Here is a 20816-nt window from a genome sequence, read left to right as displayed (position 1 = left end):
TGGGTAAAGAACATAACAAGGCAGTGGCATTGCCAAGTGGTAAAATTCTGGAACCCCAATTGATTGATTTCAAAGATAAGCCTGTTGAGAAGAATAAACCAGTTGTTGAAATTCCTACACCAAAAGAGTCAGAATCTACAAAGATTGACAAGGTAAATCCTAACTTAGTAAATTCAGATACTTTAACATCTTCTTTGGATACAGATTTACCTGCTCAGAAGAGTTATCCGATTCAACCGAAAGTTCCTTCACCTCTATATCCACAAAGATTACAACAACATAAGCAGAAACATGAGGTGCAATTCAAGAAGTTTTTGGATGTTCTAAAGTAGTTACACATCAATATTTTGTTGGTGGAGGATTTAGAACAAATGTCAAATTATGTGACGTTTATAAAGGATATACTGTCCAAGAAGAAACAACTGAGTGAGTATGAGACTGTTGCCTTGACAAAGGAGTGCAATGTGCTCTTGCAGAACAAACTGCCACCGAAATTGGAAGACCTAGGAAGCTTTACTATACCCTGTAACATTGGTGAATCTTACTGTAGTAAAGCTTTGTGTGATTTAGAAGCGAGTATCAACTAGATGCCAAAGTCTATTTTCAAGATGTTAGGGATAGGTGAAGTAAGACCTACAACTGTGATGCTTCAGCTAGCAGATCAATCTTTAGCATATCCCGAGGGAAAGATCGAGGATGTTTTGGTAAGAGTCAATAATTTTATTTTTCCTGTTGATTTCATTGTCTTAGATTTTAAAGCAGATAAGGAAGTGCCAATCATCCTTGAGAGACCTTTCTTAGCCACGGGAAGAACGTTAATTGATGTACAAAAAGGTGAACTCATCATGCAAGTTCAAGACAATCAGGTAACCTTTAACTTTCTTAAAGTAATGAAATTTCCCAATCTGACAGAAGAGTGTTCAGTTATGGAAGAGATAGAAACCTTGGTTTCTATAGAAAGCAATTTTGAAGAAGATCCATTGGAGAAAGCCTTGGATCTTGGCCATTTGGAGGATGAATAAGGTTAAGAAAACATGGCTTTGATGGAAGCCAATCCGAGAAATTGTATTCAATCCACACGGTTTGAACCGTTGGAGTTAGAAGTCAAAAAATTTTTGCAACCCAAGTTTTCAATTGAAGAACCACTTGAACTCAAACTAAATGTACCTCCTATCCATTTGAAATACGTTTATTTATGTGACTGTTCCACTTTGCCTGTGATTATTTGAGCAGAATTGACGAAAGATCAAGAGGAGCAACTAATTATTGTTCTAAAGAAATTTAATAAAGTAATTGGTTGGACCATAGCTGATATTCAAGGTATAAGTCCTTCTTTTTGCATGCATAAATTCATTGTAGAAGAAGTTGAAAGAGCTCAAATTAATGGGAAAATGAGGCTCAATCCTGTTATGAAAGAAGTTGTGAGAAAGAAAGTGATCAAATGGTTAGATGAAGGAATCATCTATCCTATCTCAAATAGTTCGTGGGTAAGTCAGGTGCAGTGTGTGCCAAAGAAAGGTGGAATCATGATTGTTGAAAATGAGCGTAACGCGTTAATTCCAATGAGAACTGTTACTGGTTGGAGAATTTTTATTAATTACAGGAAGTTAAATAAAGCCACTCGGAAGGACCATTTTCTGTTGCCTTTTATGGATCAGATGTTAGATCGACTGGCAGGTAATGAATTCTATTATTTTTTAGATGGCTATTCAGGATATAACCAAATAGTTGTAGCTTTGGAGGACCAACATAAAACAACCTTTACTTGTCCATATGATACGTTTGCTTTTAGGCCGAATGCCTTTTGGTTTATGCAATGCACCTGCAACATTTCAACGATGCATGATGGCAATATTCATTGATATGGTTGAAAATTTTGTTGAGGTTTTCATGGATGATTTTTCTGTTTTTGGTAACACTTATGCTATTTGTTTGAGTAATTTGGATAAGGTATTGAAGAGATGGGAAGGGATGAAACTTGTCCTTAACTAGGAAAAATGTCATTTTATGGTTAAGGAAGGGATTGTTTTAGGGCATAAAATCTCAAAGAAAGGAATTGAAGTCGATAAAGCAAAGGTAGACGTAATTGAAAGATTATCGGCCCTAATTAATGTGAAAGGAGTTAGAAGTTCTTAGGCGGTGTCGATTTTTACCAAAGGTTTATTAAAGATTTGTCGAAAATTTCTAAACTGTTGTGTTTGTTGTTAGAGAAAGGTACAGTGTTTGATTTCAACAAAGCATGTTTGGAAGCTTTTGAAGATATAAAAAAGGGTTAATTTCAGCCCCAATAATCGTTGCACCTGATTGGAGCTCACCTTTTGAGTTGATATGCGATGCAAGTGATTATGTCGTTGAAGCTGTGATGGGTCAAAAAAGAAACAAAGTGTTTCACCCTATTTACTATGCAAGTAGAACTTTGACGGGAGCCCAACTCAATTATACGGTAACTGAAAAGGAACTCTTTGCTATAGTTTTTACTTTTGAAAATTTCGCTCATATCTTATAGGTACCAAAGTTACAATATTTATTAACCATGCAACCATGAAATACTTGCTCAAGAATAAAGGGGCCAAACCGAGTCTAATTTGTTGGATACTTTTACTCCAAGAATTTGACCTTGAGATCCAAGACTAAAAAGCTGTCGATCATCTGTCGAGGTTGGAGCAAGCTGAGGTAACTCGATCATTTGTGCCTATCAACGAGAATTTCCCAGAGAACACTTATTTGAGGTAAGTCGAATTCATGAAACACCTTGGTTTGCTGATTTTGCCAATTATCTTGCATGTGGAATAATTCCTTGAGAAATGACATACCAAAAAAGGAAAAAATTCCTTCGCGATGTCTGTATTATTTTTGGAAGGATCCGTTTTTGTTTAAATAGTGTGCAGATAATATAATCAGAAAGTGTGTAGCTGAAAGTGAGATTGTTGAGATCTTGTATCATTGCCATTCATCTCCAAGTGGGGGACACTTTGGTGGTTTACGTACTGCAGCAAAGATTTTGCAATCAGACAGTCGGAATAGTCGTTTAGGGGTCTAAGTAGCGCTTACCGACCCTACAGTAGATCCACGGTCGACTTGGGTGATCCATGAAACCTTACAGATCACTTTAGAAAAATGGGCTCAGATGCCCCTGTGGCCTACCCATGTGGGCCCTCAAGCCCGTGTGGCCCACACGACCCAAATTGGCCTTGGCCGTGTGGATCACACGGCCTGGCCTAGAATCCCACAGGCCTGTGTGGTTCACCCATGTAGGCCCACACAGCCTAAAAGGTCGAGCCCGTGTGTCGCACAAGGCCTTGTTCGATCATCACACGGTCGTGTCACTTGCACACGGCCTGGCTTATCGATGACACGGTCGTGTTGTGGCTTACAGCCTTGCACACAGCCTACCACACGACCGTGTGGCACCGACAGAATCATTTTTCAGCTTTTTTCGATTCTCATTTTTTGTGTTTCTAGATACACACCTGGTTCGTTTTCGCTGTAAACCCAATCTCGAGCACTCCAGAACCTAAAATTGATAATCTGAATCTAAGATTAGTCATTTAAAACGAGTAACTATGAACAGACAAAACCTCAATCTTAACGGAACCCTTACCTTTGAGTGGACATTGACAAAAACGCACTTCGTTGACACCATCTGGAGAATCGCAGCCGCTTCACAGACTTTTAAACACGAAAACACTCCTCTTAGTAATCATTCGTGAAAAACAAATAAAATTAATCAAAAAGCATCAATTACCGACCGTGCGCTAACGTAAAGTGGAAAAGGTGAAAAAGAAAACAGAATCAATAGAAGGAAACAAAGGTTCAACATGAAGAAAAAAAAGAATTGAAGGTAAAAAATTTGCTGAGTTGAGGGAGGGTGCCGAATTTACCAAAACAAAAATCGAATAATCAGAATTAGATTTTCTGATAACCTTCAACTCACATTCCCTTCATTCTCTCCACCGAACACTCCACTATCAGCATTTCAAGTCCAATCAAACTCATCCACCCATCCACACGCTACATGTAAAAAGAAAAACTCCCTTGCTCGTACAAAGATTCGAACACAAGATCTCCCACATTTTGACACTCCACCTAACTACCAGACCAGTAGGCCCATTTTGACATATTTTACAAACAATAAAATATAAGCCTACTAAGTTTAGGCTTATTCATAAAAATACCAAAATTTAACCCAAGTAAGGCTTGAACTTGAAACCTCCCACACACCCAGAAAACTTAACCACTCAAGCAAATAGATATTTGTCAAATAATGCAGAAACATATACAGATATTTTGGGACATTACAATTTTACCCCCTAAAAGAAAATTTCGGCCTCAAAATTTTACCTGATTAGAAAAGGTGAGGATACTACTGATGCATTGAATCCTCTAGCTCCTAAATGGCCTCCTCGATGCTATGATTCCGCCACAGCACCTTCACTAAGGGGATAGACTTTCTTCGTAGAACCTTAACATCGCGATCTAGAATCTGAACCGGCTCCTCCTCAAACTTTAGATCTGACCTAACCTCAATTTCCTCTACAGGAACAATATGCGTGGGATCAGAGCGGTAGCGCATCAACATCGAGACATAAAAAAATCACGAATGCGATCCAACTCCGGAGGCAGTTCCAACTGATAAGCGACTGGTCCCACTTGTCTCAGAATCCGGTACGATCCAATAAACCGAGGGCTTAGCTTGCCCTTGCTACCAAACCTCAATACCTTCTTCCATGGCTAGATCTTGAGAAAAAAGAAGTCTCCCACAGAAAACTCTATCTTTCGACGCTTCAGATCTGCATAGGACTTTTACCTATCAGAAGCCGATTTCAGTCGATCCCGAATTAATCTAACTTTATCCTCAGTTTCAGAAACCAATTCCGGACCTAGAACACGTAGCTCACCTAATTCAGTCCAGCACAAGGGAGTGCGACACTTACGAGCATACAAGGCCTCGTAAGGTGCCATCGTGTACTAGACTGGTAGTTGTTATTGTAGGCGAACTCTGCTAATGGCAAGTACTCCTCCCAACTTCCTTGAAAATTGATAACACAGCTCCTCAACGTGTCCTCCAGTATCTGAATCACCCTCTCTGACTGACCGTATGTCTAAGGATAGAAAGTATTGCTGAAGTCTAACCTTCAACCCAGAGCCTCATGTAACTTCTTCCAGAATTGGGACGTGAAACGAGAATCCCTATCAGAGATGATCAAGACAGGTACCCCATATAGTCTCACTATTTCTGATATGTAGAGCTTAGCCAATTTCTGTAGAGAGAAGTTTGTCCTAATTGGAATGACGTGAACAGATTTGGTCAATCGATCTACGATGACCCAGATAGAATCCTTCTTAGTGGGTGATCGAGGTAACACACTAATGAAGTCCATCGTTACTCGCTCCCATTTCTAGAGTGAAATCTTAACCGAATGCAGCAAACTCGAAGGTAACTGATGCTCAACCTTAACCTGCTGACAAGTTAAATAGCGAGCGACGAAGTCAGTAACCTCACGCTTCAACCCTGGCCACTAGTACAAACCTCACACTTCTTATTTCCACCGGGATGCATGGCATAAGGGCTACTATATGCCTCTTTTAGAATCGAATTTCTTAAATCCCCATCATTCAGTACACACATATGACCGCGAAAACACAGTACCCCATCATTGTTAGTCCTAAAATCAGTAGTGGCACCATTCTCAACCCGAAGTTCTGCCAAAAGACTCCCATCGTTGAAAAGACTAAGTCGAGAAACATCACTTTCAGATCAGTTATGGCTCTACGACTCAACGCATCGGCCACCACATTGGCCTTACCAGGATGGTACTCAATGGTACAATCATAATCTTTAAGCAGCTCCACCCATCTACGCTGCCTAAGATTAACTCCTTCTGAGTGCGGAGATACTTGAGGCTCTTATGATCAGTGTAGATAGTACATTTCTCACCATACAAGTAGTACCTCCAGATTTTCAAAACGAATACTATTGCAACCAATTCCAAATCATGCGTCAGTTAATTTGCCTCATGCATCTTGAGCTGACAAGACACATAAGCAACCACCTTACCGTTCTACATCAGAATGCAACCCAGACCCACATGCGACGCATCACTGTATATCATGAAATCTCTACTAGGTTTAGGCTGTATAAGAACAGGAGCCTGAGTCAGAACAGTCTTGAGCTTCTCAAAGCTCTTTTGTTGTGAATTTGCCCGGTTAAATGGCAACCCTTACGTAGTAGCTTAGTCAATCGTGCGGCGATCAGTGAAAATCCCTTTACAGACCATTGATAATACCTTGCCAATCCCAGAAAACTGCGAATCTCAGATACAGTCTTAGGCTGCTTCCAATCCAAGACAACCTCAATCTTTTGAGGATCGACTCTAATCTCCTCTGCAGAAACCACATGGCCCAAAAACGTTACTTCACGTAACCAGAACTTACATTTACTGAACTTAGTGTATAGTTGTTTCTCTCTAGAATCTATAGAACCACCCTAAGATGTTTATTGTGCTCATCCTCGGTCTTCGAATACACTAGTATATCGTCAATAAATACCACTACGAACTAATCCAGATAGGGTTGGAACACTCGGTTCATCAAGTCCATAAATACCGCTGGTGCATTAGTCATTCCAAAGGGCATAACTAGGAACTCGTAATGTCCATAACGAGTCCTAAATGTCGTCTTATGCACATCAGCCTCCTTAACCCTCAACTAATGGTACCCTGATCAGATATCAATCTTAGAGAAAACCAAAGCTCCTCGAAAATGGTCGAATAGATCATCTATCCTTGGTAGAGGGTACTTATTCTTGATGGTCAACTTATTTAGTTGCCGGTAGTCGATACACATACGCATGGATCGATCTTTCTTTTTCAAAAACAACACTGGTGCTCACAACAGAGACATATTAGGGCAAATAAACCCACGATCCAGTACTTCTTGAATCTGAGCCTTAAGTGTAACAGCCCAATTTTGGGCTTAGTCGAAACAGTGATTTCAGGAGCATAAATCCGAAGTCAAGAAATTATTTTTATTATTATTTTGGTGTTATAACATGATTATATTAGTGTATGAAAAATTTGGTGAGGTAATTTTAGCATTTGTGAGCTTAATTTCGAAAAAGGACTAAATCACATAAGGGGTAAAAGTTCTATTTTCCTTGATAGATGTACCACATAGCTAGAGAACCAAAATTGGGGGTCTTTAAAGTGCAATTAGACCCTTTAGAAGCTGATGGCCGGCCATAGGGGACAAGAAATCAAATGGTCAAAGGAGTTGGTGACTTAATGTATGATAAAATAATACCCTAGAGGCTAGCCTTCATTTTTTCATTCTTCCTTTCTCCATCATCGAAATTTTCAGCCATTCTAAGAGTTTTGGAAGATTGAAATTTCAGCCACTTATATCTCTTTCAAGTAAGTGATTTAGATGCTTATTTTTGATAATTTGGTACTTTTGGAACCCTTATGGCATGAGCTAGCTAATGGGGGGACACTTTGTAAAATGGTTGATAATCTAGGGATTTTTCATGAAAGGATTTATGATGTTTTCTGAGTTTTTATGGAAGAAAATGAATCTTAGTTGTGTAGTAAATAACTTTTGTGAAAGGACTCCTCATGAAAACCCTAATAAGACCGTTTTGTAAAGTTTATAAAATAGATAGTAATGTTGCGAAACAATGGGAATTTTGGGTCACTATAAGAGTAAAAAGGGTTTGGCTAGGCTAAAGATTTGAAAAAATTCGATAAAAATCAATTTTCGAGCCTAGAGGTAAAATGGTTATTTTGGGAAAGTCTAAGGGCAAAATGGTCATTTTGCCAAAAATGTGAATTTATGATTCTTTAAATTTATTTAGAGGTTAAATGAGTAAATATTTATTATTTTAGATCAAGAAAAATGAAAATCGGGCTTAGACAGGGGGAAGGCCAAACAAGTAGAGTAAATCATCTAGTCACCTAGATTTTGTAATCCGAGGTAAGTTGTATGTTAATAATGCAACTATATTGTTATAATGTGTCATTGAATTGAAATTGCATAAATTATTTTGATTGTGAATATGAGTATGCATGTTGAGAAATTAATGTAATAAATACTCCCGGTTGAACATTTGGAATAGATTTGGATATTCATGCCATGACATTGGGTGATATGTGTGCTAGTGTAAGACATGTCTGGGACATGCATCAGCCACATTACGAGAGCCAGTGTAAGACATGTTTGGAACATGCATCGACATTGAGACGAGAGCTAGTGTAAGACAAGTTTGGGACATGCATCAGCCTTGAGATATACAAGCTAGTGTAAGACTTGTCTTGGACATGGCATCAGCTTCTTGAATGTCAGTGTAAGACCTGTCTAGGACATGGCATCGATATCGATAGATGAGAGCTAGTGTAAGACCTGTCTGGTATATGGCATCGGCTTCGATTTATGAAAGTTAGTGTAAGACCTGTCTAGGACATGGCATCGACTTTGATGTGCTAGCCAGTGTAAGACCATGTCTGGGATATGGCGTCGGTATTTTATCCCATATTTGGGGCTATTGAATATCCTGTAGTATTTCAAATGGTTCAATGAGAGATTTGTGGTTTATATCAAAATGAGAGACTTTATGACCATGTGGTGAATGGTACAGGTACCTAAATAAGAATTACAACATTCGAGCTTCATTTATTTTGTATGTTTAGTAAATGAGGATAGAGCGCCTGCAAAGACTTATGCTATACGTGCCCGTGAAGAGGCAGAGTCTCCTGATGTGATTACGGGCACCTTTTCTATCCATGATATATATGTCATTCCTTTGATTGACCCGGGTCTAGCCATTCCTATATTTGTATGAAATTGATACCCCGTATGAATAAGATAGTCGAGTCCACTGAATTTGTGGTAAAAGTGTTGAACCTTTTAAGCAAACATGCGTTGGTTGACCAAGTGTGTAGAAATTATCCCTTGATGATTAGATGTCATTGTTTTCCGGCTAACTTAATGTTATTGCCGTTTAGTGAATTTGATGTAATACTTGGGATGGATTGGTTAACTTCTCATGGTGTTCTAGAGGACTGTGGACGAAAAGCTATTCGGTTGAAATATGGGAGCGGGGATGTTCTTCTGGTTGAAATGGATGAATTAGGCAATTCGCTTGTAGTAATATCATCTATGACTGCAGAGAGATATTTGAGAAAAGGGTATGAAGCTTACCTCGCTTTTGTATTGAATACTCAAACATCTGAATTGAAGCTCGAGTCAGTACCAGTGGTATGTGAGTTCTCAGATGTGTTTCCGGAGGAATTACCCGGATTACCACTGGTGAGGACAGTTGAATTTGGAATTGAATTAGTCCCTGACACGACACCTATCTCGATTGCTCCGTATAAGATGGCTCCAACGGAGTTAAAGGAGTTGAAGGTTCAACTACAAGGGTTAATGGATAAAGGGTTTGCGAGACTGAGCTTTTCTCTGTAGGGTGCTCCGGTGCTCTTTGTGAAAAAGAAAGATGGGTTGATAAGGTTATGTATAGACTACAGACAGCTCAACAAGGTGACAGTGAAGAACAAGTATCCCTTGCCAAGGATCGATGATTTGTTTGATCAATTGAAAGGAGCCACCATGTTTTCCAAGATAAACTTGAGGTCCGGTTATTACTAGCTCAGAGTAAAAGAGCAAGATGTACCGAAAATCGCATTTAGGACGAGGTATGGGCACTATGAGTTCCTTGTCATGCCTTTCGATTTAACAAATGCCTTTGCGGTATTTATGAATTTGATGAACTGCATTTTTTGACCGTATTTGGATAAGTTCGTGGTGATCTTTATCGATGACATATTGATTTATTCGCGTGATGAGAGTGAGTATACGAAACATTTGAGGACGGTTTTACAAACCTTAAGAGATAAGTAGTTGTATGCCAAGTTTAGTAAAAGTGAAATTTGGCTCCGAGAGGTTGGGTTCTTCGGACACATTGTGTCGGGTGATAGGATCAGAGTTGACCCAAGTAAGATCTCGACTACCATTGAGTAGAAATAGCCAAGGAGTGTGCCAGAGATTCAAAGCTTACTGAGTTTGGCTGGGTACTACAGAAGATTTGTAAATGGATTCTCGATGATAGCTACTCCGATGACAAATTTGTTACAAAAAGATGCCAAGTTTGAATGGATGGAGAAGTGCCAACAGATTTTCGAGAAACTAAAGACCTTGTTGACCGAAACTCCAATTTTAGTGCAACCAGAACCAGGAAAAGAATTCGTGGTGTATAGCGATGCCTCCTCAAATGGATTGGGATGTGTGCTCATGCAAGAAGGCAAAGTGATAGCATATGCCTCGAGACAACGTAAGCCACACGAGAAAAATTACCTGACCCACAATTTAGAGTTGGCTGCCATCGTGTTCGCGTTAAAAATTTGAAGACACCATTTGTATGGCGAGAGGTGCTATGTAACATCTCGATTTTAGGCCTAGTCAGACTAGTGGTTTCAGGACCACAAATCCAACATAAGAAAGTTTATTTTTATTATATTTTTATGGTCTACAATTTCACAGGATGATTTAGTGAAAATTTCGTTCAAAAATTTTGACGTTTGGGCACTCAATTTAGTCAAAAGGACTAAATCGTAAAAAGTACAAAAGTTGAGTTCTAAATGCTAGAGGTGTCCAATTGTTATGAAATTTTAAATTGGAGGTCCTTATATGGTAATTAGATCATTGGTTAAGTTGGTGGACAAAATGGACATGGTTAGGCATGTTTTCAAAGTTTTTCATTAAGGGCATTTTGGTCATTTAGTTATTAAAATGAATTAAAAACAAAATTAAAAGCCAAATTTTGTCAATGTTCAACCTCTTGGCCGAAAATTGCATGGAGAAACCATGGCTAGGGTTTTTCAAGCTTCCAAGCTCGATTGTAAGTCCATTCTAGCCCCGTTTTTAATGATTTTTACGTTTTTGCAATCCCCGTAGCAAGATCTATCTATTTCTACCATTAATTTGAGCTAGGGTTCATGTTTAAAAATTGACCCATGTGTGACATGTATGCATTTTGATGTCTATTGGTATAAAATGAGTGTTGCGTGTTAAATAAATGACTTTTACTAAGCAATTTTCGATGAAAACGTCCGAAAGGACCATTTTGAAAAAGTTGTAAAAATGGTATAAAAGGGTGTTTTGATGAGAATTGTAGTTTGATATAGTTATAAAAATGGTTCGACTAGGCCTATAGAGTGAGAAAATTGAATAAAAATAATTTACGAGCCTAGGGGTAAAATTGTAATTTTAACAAACTTTAGGGGAAAAATGTAATTTTGCCAAAAATGATTTTTGGATCACATTAAATAATGTAACTAATAATTAGACTAAATGTGATATTATAGATCAAGGAAAACGAGGATTGGACCTAGATCGGGTGAAAAATAGAAAATCGACGGTTAGGTTCCTTTTTACTATTTTGGTGTCGAGGTAACTTCGTGTGTCAATAATATTGTAATGCTATATTTGAATTTAAAATTCTATATTATTATTGCACGAATGGCATGATTTAATATATTGGAAAGTGATGAAAGAATGGTATATAAAATTTGTGAGAACAATGATATATGACTAGTAGCACATGAAATGTTTGATGGTTCAATCATTGATGGGTTGTTATATAATAGCTGAATATATTGAGAATTTGATATAACATGATGTTTTATTAAGGTGGATAACTTGCAAAAGAGTGAAAAGGAAGGTAAGTCCATTTGCAAGTAAATACAATGTGTGAGGTATGTTAATTGCTTAAATGACGATTATATGATAAATGTCTGCTCTTGATAAGAATATGATTTGAATGCTCAATGTATGAAAATTTATGAAACATTGACATGATTGATAATAAGAAGAAGAAAATTCTCGCTTGAATGAAATAGGATATTTGATGGATTCTTGAAAAGGAATTGATGGTGAAAAGGATCTAGCTCGGACAAGTGATCCAATCCCTATATAGCCCTCCTGAACAATATCTGTAAACAGATTTAGCCCAGACGGGTAATCCGAATTAGGTTATGAATTTAGCCTGGACTGGTAATTCAGATCCTAGCTCATTAGAGTATATGTCACTATAGGGGATTTAGCCTGGACTAGTAATTCCGTTGTAAGAAAGGAGGTTTGTGGGAATGTGCTTTTTAGAAAGGGAAAATACAAATTGACAGACATCAACTTGTAAAGTGATCTAGCCTCCCGAAGAATATGTGTGCTAAAATGGATTTAGCCCAGACGGGTAATCTGATTAGGATCTGAATTTAGCCTGAACTGGTAATTCAGATCCGAACTCATAAGGGTAATTGTTGCTGCGGGGGATTTAGCCTAGACTGGTAATCCCGACATTACCATATGAGTTTATACTACGGGGGATTTAGCCTGGACTGGTAATCCCAATGTAAGAGTAAGGTTCGCGGGAGTGCGTATTTGAAATGATCACTTGTATGAATTGACGATGAATGGGATATCCATCGAGATTCTAAGAAATTCAATGAGATTAATATGAGAAATGAAATAAGAAGGTTCTTGCCATGATAAACTCATTTATGCTATATGATACTGTTATGATGCATATGAATTGTCATGTTTGGACGAGTGTTGTGCTAGATGATAGCACAGGTAAATACTCGAGACCCATGGACTTGTGATAAGAAAGAAAATGAATGAGTGATACTTATCAGAGTAATTTCATGAAAATCTTGTGATGGTATCATTATATTGTACTAAAATAGTTTGGACAGCAGCAGTAGTCCTACTTTGAAAATCCACCAAAAATTGTGGAAGTCAAATTAAAGGCCAAATAAAATATAGAACTAAATCTTATCGACTTTAGTTTCTTATAAAGGAAACGGTGTAAGTAAAAGAATCTCCTATTATGAGACATTTGAATGTTTATGAAACAGGGTTAGAGTGATCTCAGACTCCCCTATCTTCAACTTTGGAAAATAATTAAAAATTTTATGAAAATAATCATGGGTTATAAATTGTATGCTTAAAATCCTTAATGAGTCTATTTTCAAGGGAGATATATGAGAGTATTATCTGAGTCCCGTGCTATGAGATAAATAAATTTTAGTGAAGAAAGGTCAAAGTTGTAAAACAGCAAAATAGGGGAGAATTTGAATAATAAATTGTACTTATTGGCTAGAACAAAAATTATGAAAATTTTATTTTATGAAGATATATGAGTTTAGTCTCTGGAAAAATTAACGGTTCTCAATTTGGAGTCCTGTAGCTGCGAATATAAATAATTTAGTGACCATGACTCGAGAAAATAGCTTAACTAGACTTTGAATAAATAGAGAGGAATTGAAAAATAGCATGTTAATACATTGCTTATTATTTTTCATGCCTTTCCATTTCATTTAGTGTTGTCAGGTCGGCTCAGGGTTGGAGATCGTCGAAGGCAGCATCACACTATTAAGCCAATACCTTTGGAGTATTGATACATATGTTAGAAATATCAAGTGAATGGCATGTATAGGGACCTAGTTCTATGACCTGTGTTATTATGATTTGGATAAAGTATTGGCCTATTTTGAGCTATTGTATATGGCGATGAGATGTGGCTCATATTGATTATGGCTTGTGAGTATAGCTAGTCAAGTTATGATTTATTGCTTATGATGTGAAGATATGATTATGTTTGTTTGTCATTGATAAACCGTAATTTATACATATTTTTATCCCATGCTTGGCACATTTTATGGATGATTTTTCCTTATATTTGGTGAATTCAATGCTCTTAATTCCTTAATTTCATGTTTTATACTTAGAAGAGCATAGGAGAGTGAAAGGAACGAGAAAGGGGCCAAAAATGGAGAAAATGGGCCAATGTACGAAATCAACACGGCCTGGACTTCCTCACACGAGTAGACCACACGGCCTTGTCTATTTGGCAGAATCAAAGCACGACTCACACGGGTGGACCACACGCCCATGCCTATTTAACAGGCTTGACCATAGCCTGAAGTAATCACACACGGGCGTGTCACGCAGGCGTGTCCCTGTCGAGCTCAAGTTGAGTCCAATTCGAAAAAGGTCAATTTTGAGGGTTCTTAGGCATTCCAAAGCCTATAAATACACCCTAAAGGAGGAGGAAAAGGGGACATACAAGAAAGAGGAAGGGAACTACTCAAGGAAAGCCGATTGATCCATCTCAGAGGCCGGATTTATCATTAAGACTGAAGATCTCCCCTCAATTTCCTTTCAGGAGTTTTGGGTTTTCTTTATGTTTTGTATTATTATTCTTCTGAGATGTTTTCCTTTTTAGTTATGAACTAAACCCCTAAATACCTAAGGGGAATGAAACCTAAGACGAATCTTGTTATTATTTTCTGAACTGTATGATAAATATTTGGCTTGTTCTTAATTATGTGTTCTTAATTCTTGTCTTGATATTTTAGGATATTGATTCAAGTTAAGCTTTTATTCAGAGGAGGAGTAGACCCTGTCTAAAAGTACATTTTTCATAATCAAGTGGATTTGATCGTGCGCCTAGAGATAAGGTGACAATATTTTGTCGGATTAGTGTGAAACCTAATAAGGGGATCCATAGATCGAGTTAATGCAACCCTAGGAAGTTAATTAGAAAGAGATTTCAATTATTCAACCTAGGGTTAGACGTTATTAGTCTCGAGAGGGATAATAATATAACTTAGGGATTTCTACGGATCAAGTCAAATGAATAAATCGTCCGATTCAGAGTCAAATAACAAGTGAAGTCTAGGTGGATTTTTCCTTAGGTATTGTCTTAATTCAATCGTTTTTCCAAAAGTAATCTCCCAATTCTATTTCCTGTGAATTCTTAGTTAAGTTAATTAGTTAGTTAAAACAAACCCCATTATTTTTAGGCTAGATAATAAAAAGACAGTCATTAATAGTATTTTTAGTTTCTTTGGGTTTGACAATCCGGTCTTGCTAAAGCTATACTACTGTTCGATAGGTACAATTGCCTTCATCGTGATAATAGTTAGTTTCAAGAATGATTCATTATAAATATTTAAAACTTATCACACGCATATCACAATCATGTTTTTGGCGCCGTTGCCGGGGAACTAAGATATTAGGAACACTCAATTTTTATTACTTTAGCCATTTATTTTTCTTGCAAGTTAATTTTATTTTATTATTATTATTTATTAATTTACTTTTTCTTTCTCTTGGAAGGTTTTTATAGTTTATGACTAGAAGAAACCCGTCAGGACCATTACTTTTTGACGAAGAAATCGATCGCACAGTTCGTAGAAACCAAAGAGAAATAAGACGAAGCTTAAGATATACAGAGAATGAGCAAGAGGACGATATTCAAACCCCAACTAAGGAGATGGCTAAAAATCAAGACAATCAGCTACCTCCTACGATACCCGCTGAACTAGCAAATCAGAATCCTGCTCCTCGTACTATGTATGATTATGCTAAACCTACTTTAACAGGAACTGAGTCAAGAATAGTTAAACCTACTATTGCTGCGAATAATTTTGAACTAAAACCTAACACTATTCAAATGATACAGCAATTTGTTCAGTTTGATGGTTTGTAGGATGAGGATCCAAACACTCACTTCTCAAATTTCATGGAATTCTGTGATACATTTAAAATTAATGGCGTTTCTGACGATGTCATTTGTCTTCGGTTATTCCCTTTTTCATTGAGGAACAAAGCTAAACAATGGTTGAACTCGTTATCACGAGGGTCAATTACTACTTGGGAACAAATGACCGAAAATTTTTTATTAAAATATTTCCCGTCGGCTAAAATATCCAAATTACGTAATGATATCTCTTCGTTTGTGCAAATGGATTTAGAAACACTCTACGATGCGTGGGAGAGATACAAGGACCTTTTAAGAAGGTGCCCTCACCATGGATTACCTTTATGGTTGCAAGTGCAAACATTCTACAATGGTGTGAATCCCTTGACAAGACAGATGATTGATGAAGCAGCCGAGGGAACCATCAATAACAAAACACCTGAAGAGGCTTACGAATTTATTGAAGAGATGTCACTGAATAACTATCAGTGGCAAGTTATGAGAACAAAGCCAACAAAAACAACCGGTGTTTATAACGTCGATTCAGTCACTATGCTCTCTACTCAGGTAGAACTCTTGAATAAGAAAATTGATGGTTTTCTTAGTTCTTTATAGGTTCACCCAGTAATGCAATGCGAAGCAAGTGGAGGTGGATCAAGCAATTCACAATATCAACCTTATGGCCATAACATGCATAACGAGCAGTTAAATTACATGGGTAACAATCCTCGATCTCAAAATAATCCATATAGTAACACTTACAATGCAGGTCGGAGGAACCACCCAAATTTCTCATGGGGAGGCCAAGGAAATCAGAGACCACCTCCAGGCTACCAACACCCACCCTACCAATAGGAAAAGAAGCCGAACCTTGAAGAGATGCTAACCACATTCATCTCGGTGTCACAGACTCGTTTTCAAAATATCGAGACGGCACTTAAAAATCAACAAGCATTGATCCAAGGGCTCGAAACTCAGATTGGACAGCTTGCCAAATTGATTTCTGAATGACCACAAGGTAGCTTGCCAAGCAACACAGAATCTAACCCAAGGGAGCAACTCAACGCGATTACTAGTCAAGATGAGGAAGGGTTAGTCACACTTGAACCAGAACTAAGGCAAGAAACTGAGATAAGCAAAAGCAAAGGTGAGGTAGACCACAATGAGTAGAAACCGGTAAGTACAGAATACAAACCTCGTGTGCCATACCCTAATGCGACAAGGAAAGACCGCTCAGATGAACAATTTGGTAAATTCCTTAAACTCTTAAAATAATCACATATTAACTTACTGTTTATTGAAGCTCTATCACAGATGCCAAACGCAATGAAATTTTTTAAGGAGCTTTTAGCAAATAAGCGGAAGTTGGACGAGGCCTCGCATGTGGAGCTAAACGTAGTTTGTTCAGCTATTCTACAGAATAAGCTACCCAACAAGTTAAAAGATTCAGGGAGTTTTACAATTCCTTGCTTAATTGGTAGTTTAGATGTTAATAATGCATTAGCTAATTTAGGGGCCAGTATTAACGTTATGCCCTACAAAATGTTTAAACAACTAGGTCTTGGGAAACCCAAACAGACTAGGATGAGCATTCAATTAGCAGATAAAACTATAAGATTTCCTAGGGGTATTATTGAAGATGTGCTAGTTAAAATCGATAAATTTATATTTCTAGTTGACTTCGTTATTTTAGATATAGAGGAGGATAGCAACACCCCTTTGATTTTAGGAAGGCCCTTTTCAGCAACCGCTAGAACGATTATTCATGTTGGCACAGGTGACCTCACACTTCGTGTGGGAGACGAAACAATCACCCTTAAAGCTCGCAATTCTGGTAACACATCAAAAATTGAAGGTGATTGTCTAAACCATTCTACTAAAACTGACAATAAGGTGCAACCTACTTTGCAGGAGATTAGTTTGAAGGAAGCACATGAGCCATTTTCAAGCAATAGTAGATGACCTATTCATGAAGAACGAAGGCTACAAATCGAGGAGTTAGATGAATGGCGGACACATAAACCGAGAACACACGATAAACCAAAACTATGCCCGAACAAGCTCAATACCTTTCCAAATCAACTTAAAGTTGTAGATAAAGTTTTATTAGATGCCGTAGATCCTCACATTATCACTACCAAACCGAATGAAGAAATCCCTCTTACGGTACTTAGCATTTTCCCATTCGGTACAGTCGAGGTAAATCATCCCAAGTTTGGACTTTTAAGGTAAACAATACCCGCCTAAAACCTTATTTTGATGAGATTCACAGCAGGAATGAGGAGTATAAACTCCTCGAACCACCATGACCATTCAATGGAAAGGTAAGTCAAGCTTAGACTATAAATAAATGATTGTCGGGAGGCAACCCAAGCACTAACAATATTACTTTCTTTAAATTTTAGTTTTTAAAATCTAACATACTAACCAAATCATTGAACATAGGCTTTTCAGAACCACACGGCCAGGCACACGGGTGTGCCGTAGGCCGTGCACATACCACGGGACGAACCACGACCGTGTGAAAACAGGGCAAAAATTTCTTCCCCAACACGAGATGCGATAAGTAGCCATGGCCGTGTTTTTAAACCGTGGGTAAACCTGTCAATTTAACAATGGCGTGCGCCTGCATACACGGGCGTGGGAGAAGTGAACGGAGATCGACACGGCCGTGCAACATGGCCGTGTACACCAATGCGCCTAATTTTGAAAATTACGAAACGCACGGGTTGAGCTTAGCGCACATGAGTGTGCCCCACGGCCGTGTGCCCCAATTTTTCTATAAACACCTATTATTTATTTTATTTTATTTTTATCTCTATATTTTGAAATTATTTTTTTATTTCCTTTTAATACTATTTTATCCTGAGTTTTTTTTTTTACAATTTTTAATTTCGGCTAATTCATATTGAGTACTTACTCTTCCTTATATATTTCCTAAAAGAGTTCCTGATTCTATCACAGTTATAAAGAGCTTCAAAGCTTACTATTACTCAGGAACTTGAAACTCCACTGGGAAAGGTTCTCCACGACTGCCATGTCCTACTCGACCACGACCATAGCTACCACCAGATATAATATTCTTTTGGCGCAGGACTTATGGTCTAATGTACCTCTACCACCACCAGAGTATTCTCCTCCACCCTCACGCCGATTATTCTCCAAAACTCCAGTTCAAGAAAATTCATACATCACTCAGGAAGTTTCACTTCTCTCTCTTTCTTTTATTTATATTCTTTTCTACATATCTATCTTTGTACATTAAGGGCAATGTACATCTTAAGTGTGGAGGGGTATTCATTTCACTATCAGAAAAATCCTTGAATGATTGCCTTGTTCTCTTGAAAAGCTCTCATATCATGTTTAGGATAAATTTTGATTGATTTGTGACTTTTACTGATATATCTTGAATTAAAACATAGGCATTTATTCATTGAGGGTTTAAACTTTAAGAGATTAGGGAATCAAGCATGATAAGTTGATTTTTGAAGAATTAAAAACTTTTAGGTTGTTTCCCCAAGTTTAGGTATATTCTTGAGTTGGAATTCACAAGTTTAAACATCAAAAAGCCATAATTTTTGTGAGATCTTGAGCCTTTAGAGCATCTATTATTTCTTTCATGCTCACTTTCATTATGAGTGCGTCAGTATTGAATTGCTATTCTAGAACTTGCTTGATTATGCATGTCAAGACCACACCATTTAATTTGATATGTCAAAATGATAAAGGCACTTAGGTTTAACCCACTCACTCCATAAAATCCTACCTTCACAATTAACCCTTAGTGAACCCCCTTGAGCCTAACAACCCATTCATTGATTTACCCTCGATATTAACCCATAACTCATTATCGTTGAAATCCCCTAAATTAATTTGATCCCTATTTTTGTCGAAATTTGAGTAGGAATAATTGCTTAGCTATGTTTTATTTTATTTTTTTGTAATTTGACTTGTTCTTTAAAAAAAATACATGTATACATATTAGTAGTAGTGATCTTTTGAGCTAAAGAAGTTAAATTCCATATTCTGAGAAAAAGCTCTGTTGTACGTAATTGATGACTAGTCATTTTTCTAGTTAGGTTATTTTTCAATTCAATCTCAATTCTAACCCTTTATTTTAGCTTGTGACCACACCTTTTAACGAAAGACACGTTACAACACTCTAAAGACCTTTTGATTGATGTTTCATCTCAATTTATAGTGGTGGAGATTTGATTTTCATGCAAGCCTATGGTAATGACTCTTCATTATTGACTATTGAGTGCTTCATTTATTGTCCTTAAACACCTCGACTGATTTGAGTGAATCTTTAGTGAGGATGTGAAACTCTGTGATATTTTGAATCAAAGGTAATTACTTAAATGAGGGTAGACACCTATGTTTTCATGATAAAATGCTCAACTTGGAATGTTTGAAACTTTGATGTTCTTTCAGTCAAATTTTCAATGTATGATTACCTATGGATTATTTTGAGATATTAACGATAGAAATTATACGTTGAGAAGAATTTATTTTGATTATGAGTTGAGGAGTTTGCTTGAGGACAAGCAAATGCTTAAGTGTGGGGGTATTTGATAAACCATAATTTATACATATTTTTATCCCATGCTTGGCACATTTTATGGATGATTTTTCCTTAGATTTGGTGAAGTCGATGCTCCTAATGCCTTAATTTCATGTTTTATACTTAGGAGAGCATAGGAGAGTGAAAGGAACGAGAAAGGGACCAAAAACGGAGAAAATGAGCCAATGTACGAAACAAACACGGCCTGGACTTCCTCACACGGGCAGATCACACGGCCATGTCTATTTGGCAGAATCAAAGCATGACTAACATGGGTGGACCACATGCCCGTGCCTATTTAACAGGCTTGACCACAGCCTGAAGTAATCACACACGGGCATGTCACACGGGCATGTCCCTGTCGAGCCCAAGTTGAGTCCAATTTGGAAAAGGCCAATTTTGAGAGTTCTTAGGCATTCCAAAGCCTATAATACACCCTAAAAGAGAGGAAAAGGGGACGCACAGAGAAGGAGGCAGGGAACTACTCACAGAAAGCCGATTGATCCATCTTAGAGGCCGGATTCATCATCAAGACTGAAGATCTCCCCTCAATTTCCTTTCAGGAGTTTGGGTTTTCTTTATGTTTTGTATTCATTATTCTTTTGAGATGTTTTCCTTTTTAGTTATGAACTAAATCCCCTAAATACCTAAGGGGAATGAAACCTAAGATGAATCTTGTTATTATTTTCTGAATTATATGATAAATATTTGGCTTGT

At 37.5% G+C, this 20816-nt stretch overlaps 1 protein-coding gene and 1 non-coding gene across 2 annotated transcripts; both read right to left on the bottom strand.

The window, feature by feature from the left end:
- Positions 1–4390: 4390 nt before the first annotated feature.
- Positions 4391–4962, bottom strand: LOC107934706 (uncharacterized). Its single transcript, XM_016867194.1, has 3 exons — positions 4849–4962; positions 4720–4807; positions 4391–4533 (listed from the first exon to the last, which is right to left on the bottom strand). The coding sequence occupies exons 1-3, from the start codon at positions 4960–4962 to the stop codon at positions 4391–4393; spliced, it is 345 nt and encodes a 114-aa protein (XP_016722683.1).
- Positions 4963–15767: 10805 nt separating this feature from the next.
- Positions 15768–15873, bottom strand: LOC121211985 (small nucleolar RNA R71). The gene has a single exon (XR_005907198.1). It is a non-coding gene; the product is annotated as a small nucleolar RNA R71 (small nucleolar RNA).
- Between the last annotated feature and the right edge of the window lie 4943 nt (positions 15874–20816).

This window comes from Gossypium hirsutum, chromosome A12 (assembly GCF_007990345.1).
Source record: "Gossypium hirsutum isolate 1008001.06 chromosome A12, Gossypium_hirsutum_v2.1, whole genome shotgun sequence".
NCBI classification, from domain to species: Eukaryota; Viridiplantae; Streptophyta; class Magnoliopsida; order Malvales; family Malvaceae; genus Gossypium; species Gossypium hirsutum.
This window is presented reverse-complemented; position numbering and strand designations above follow the sequence as displayed.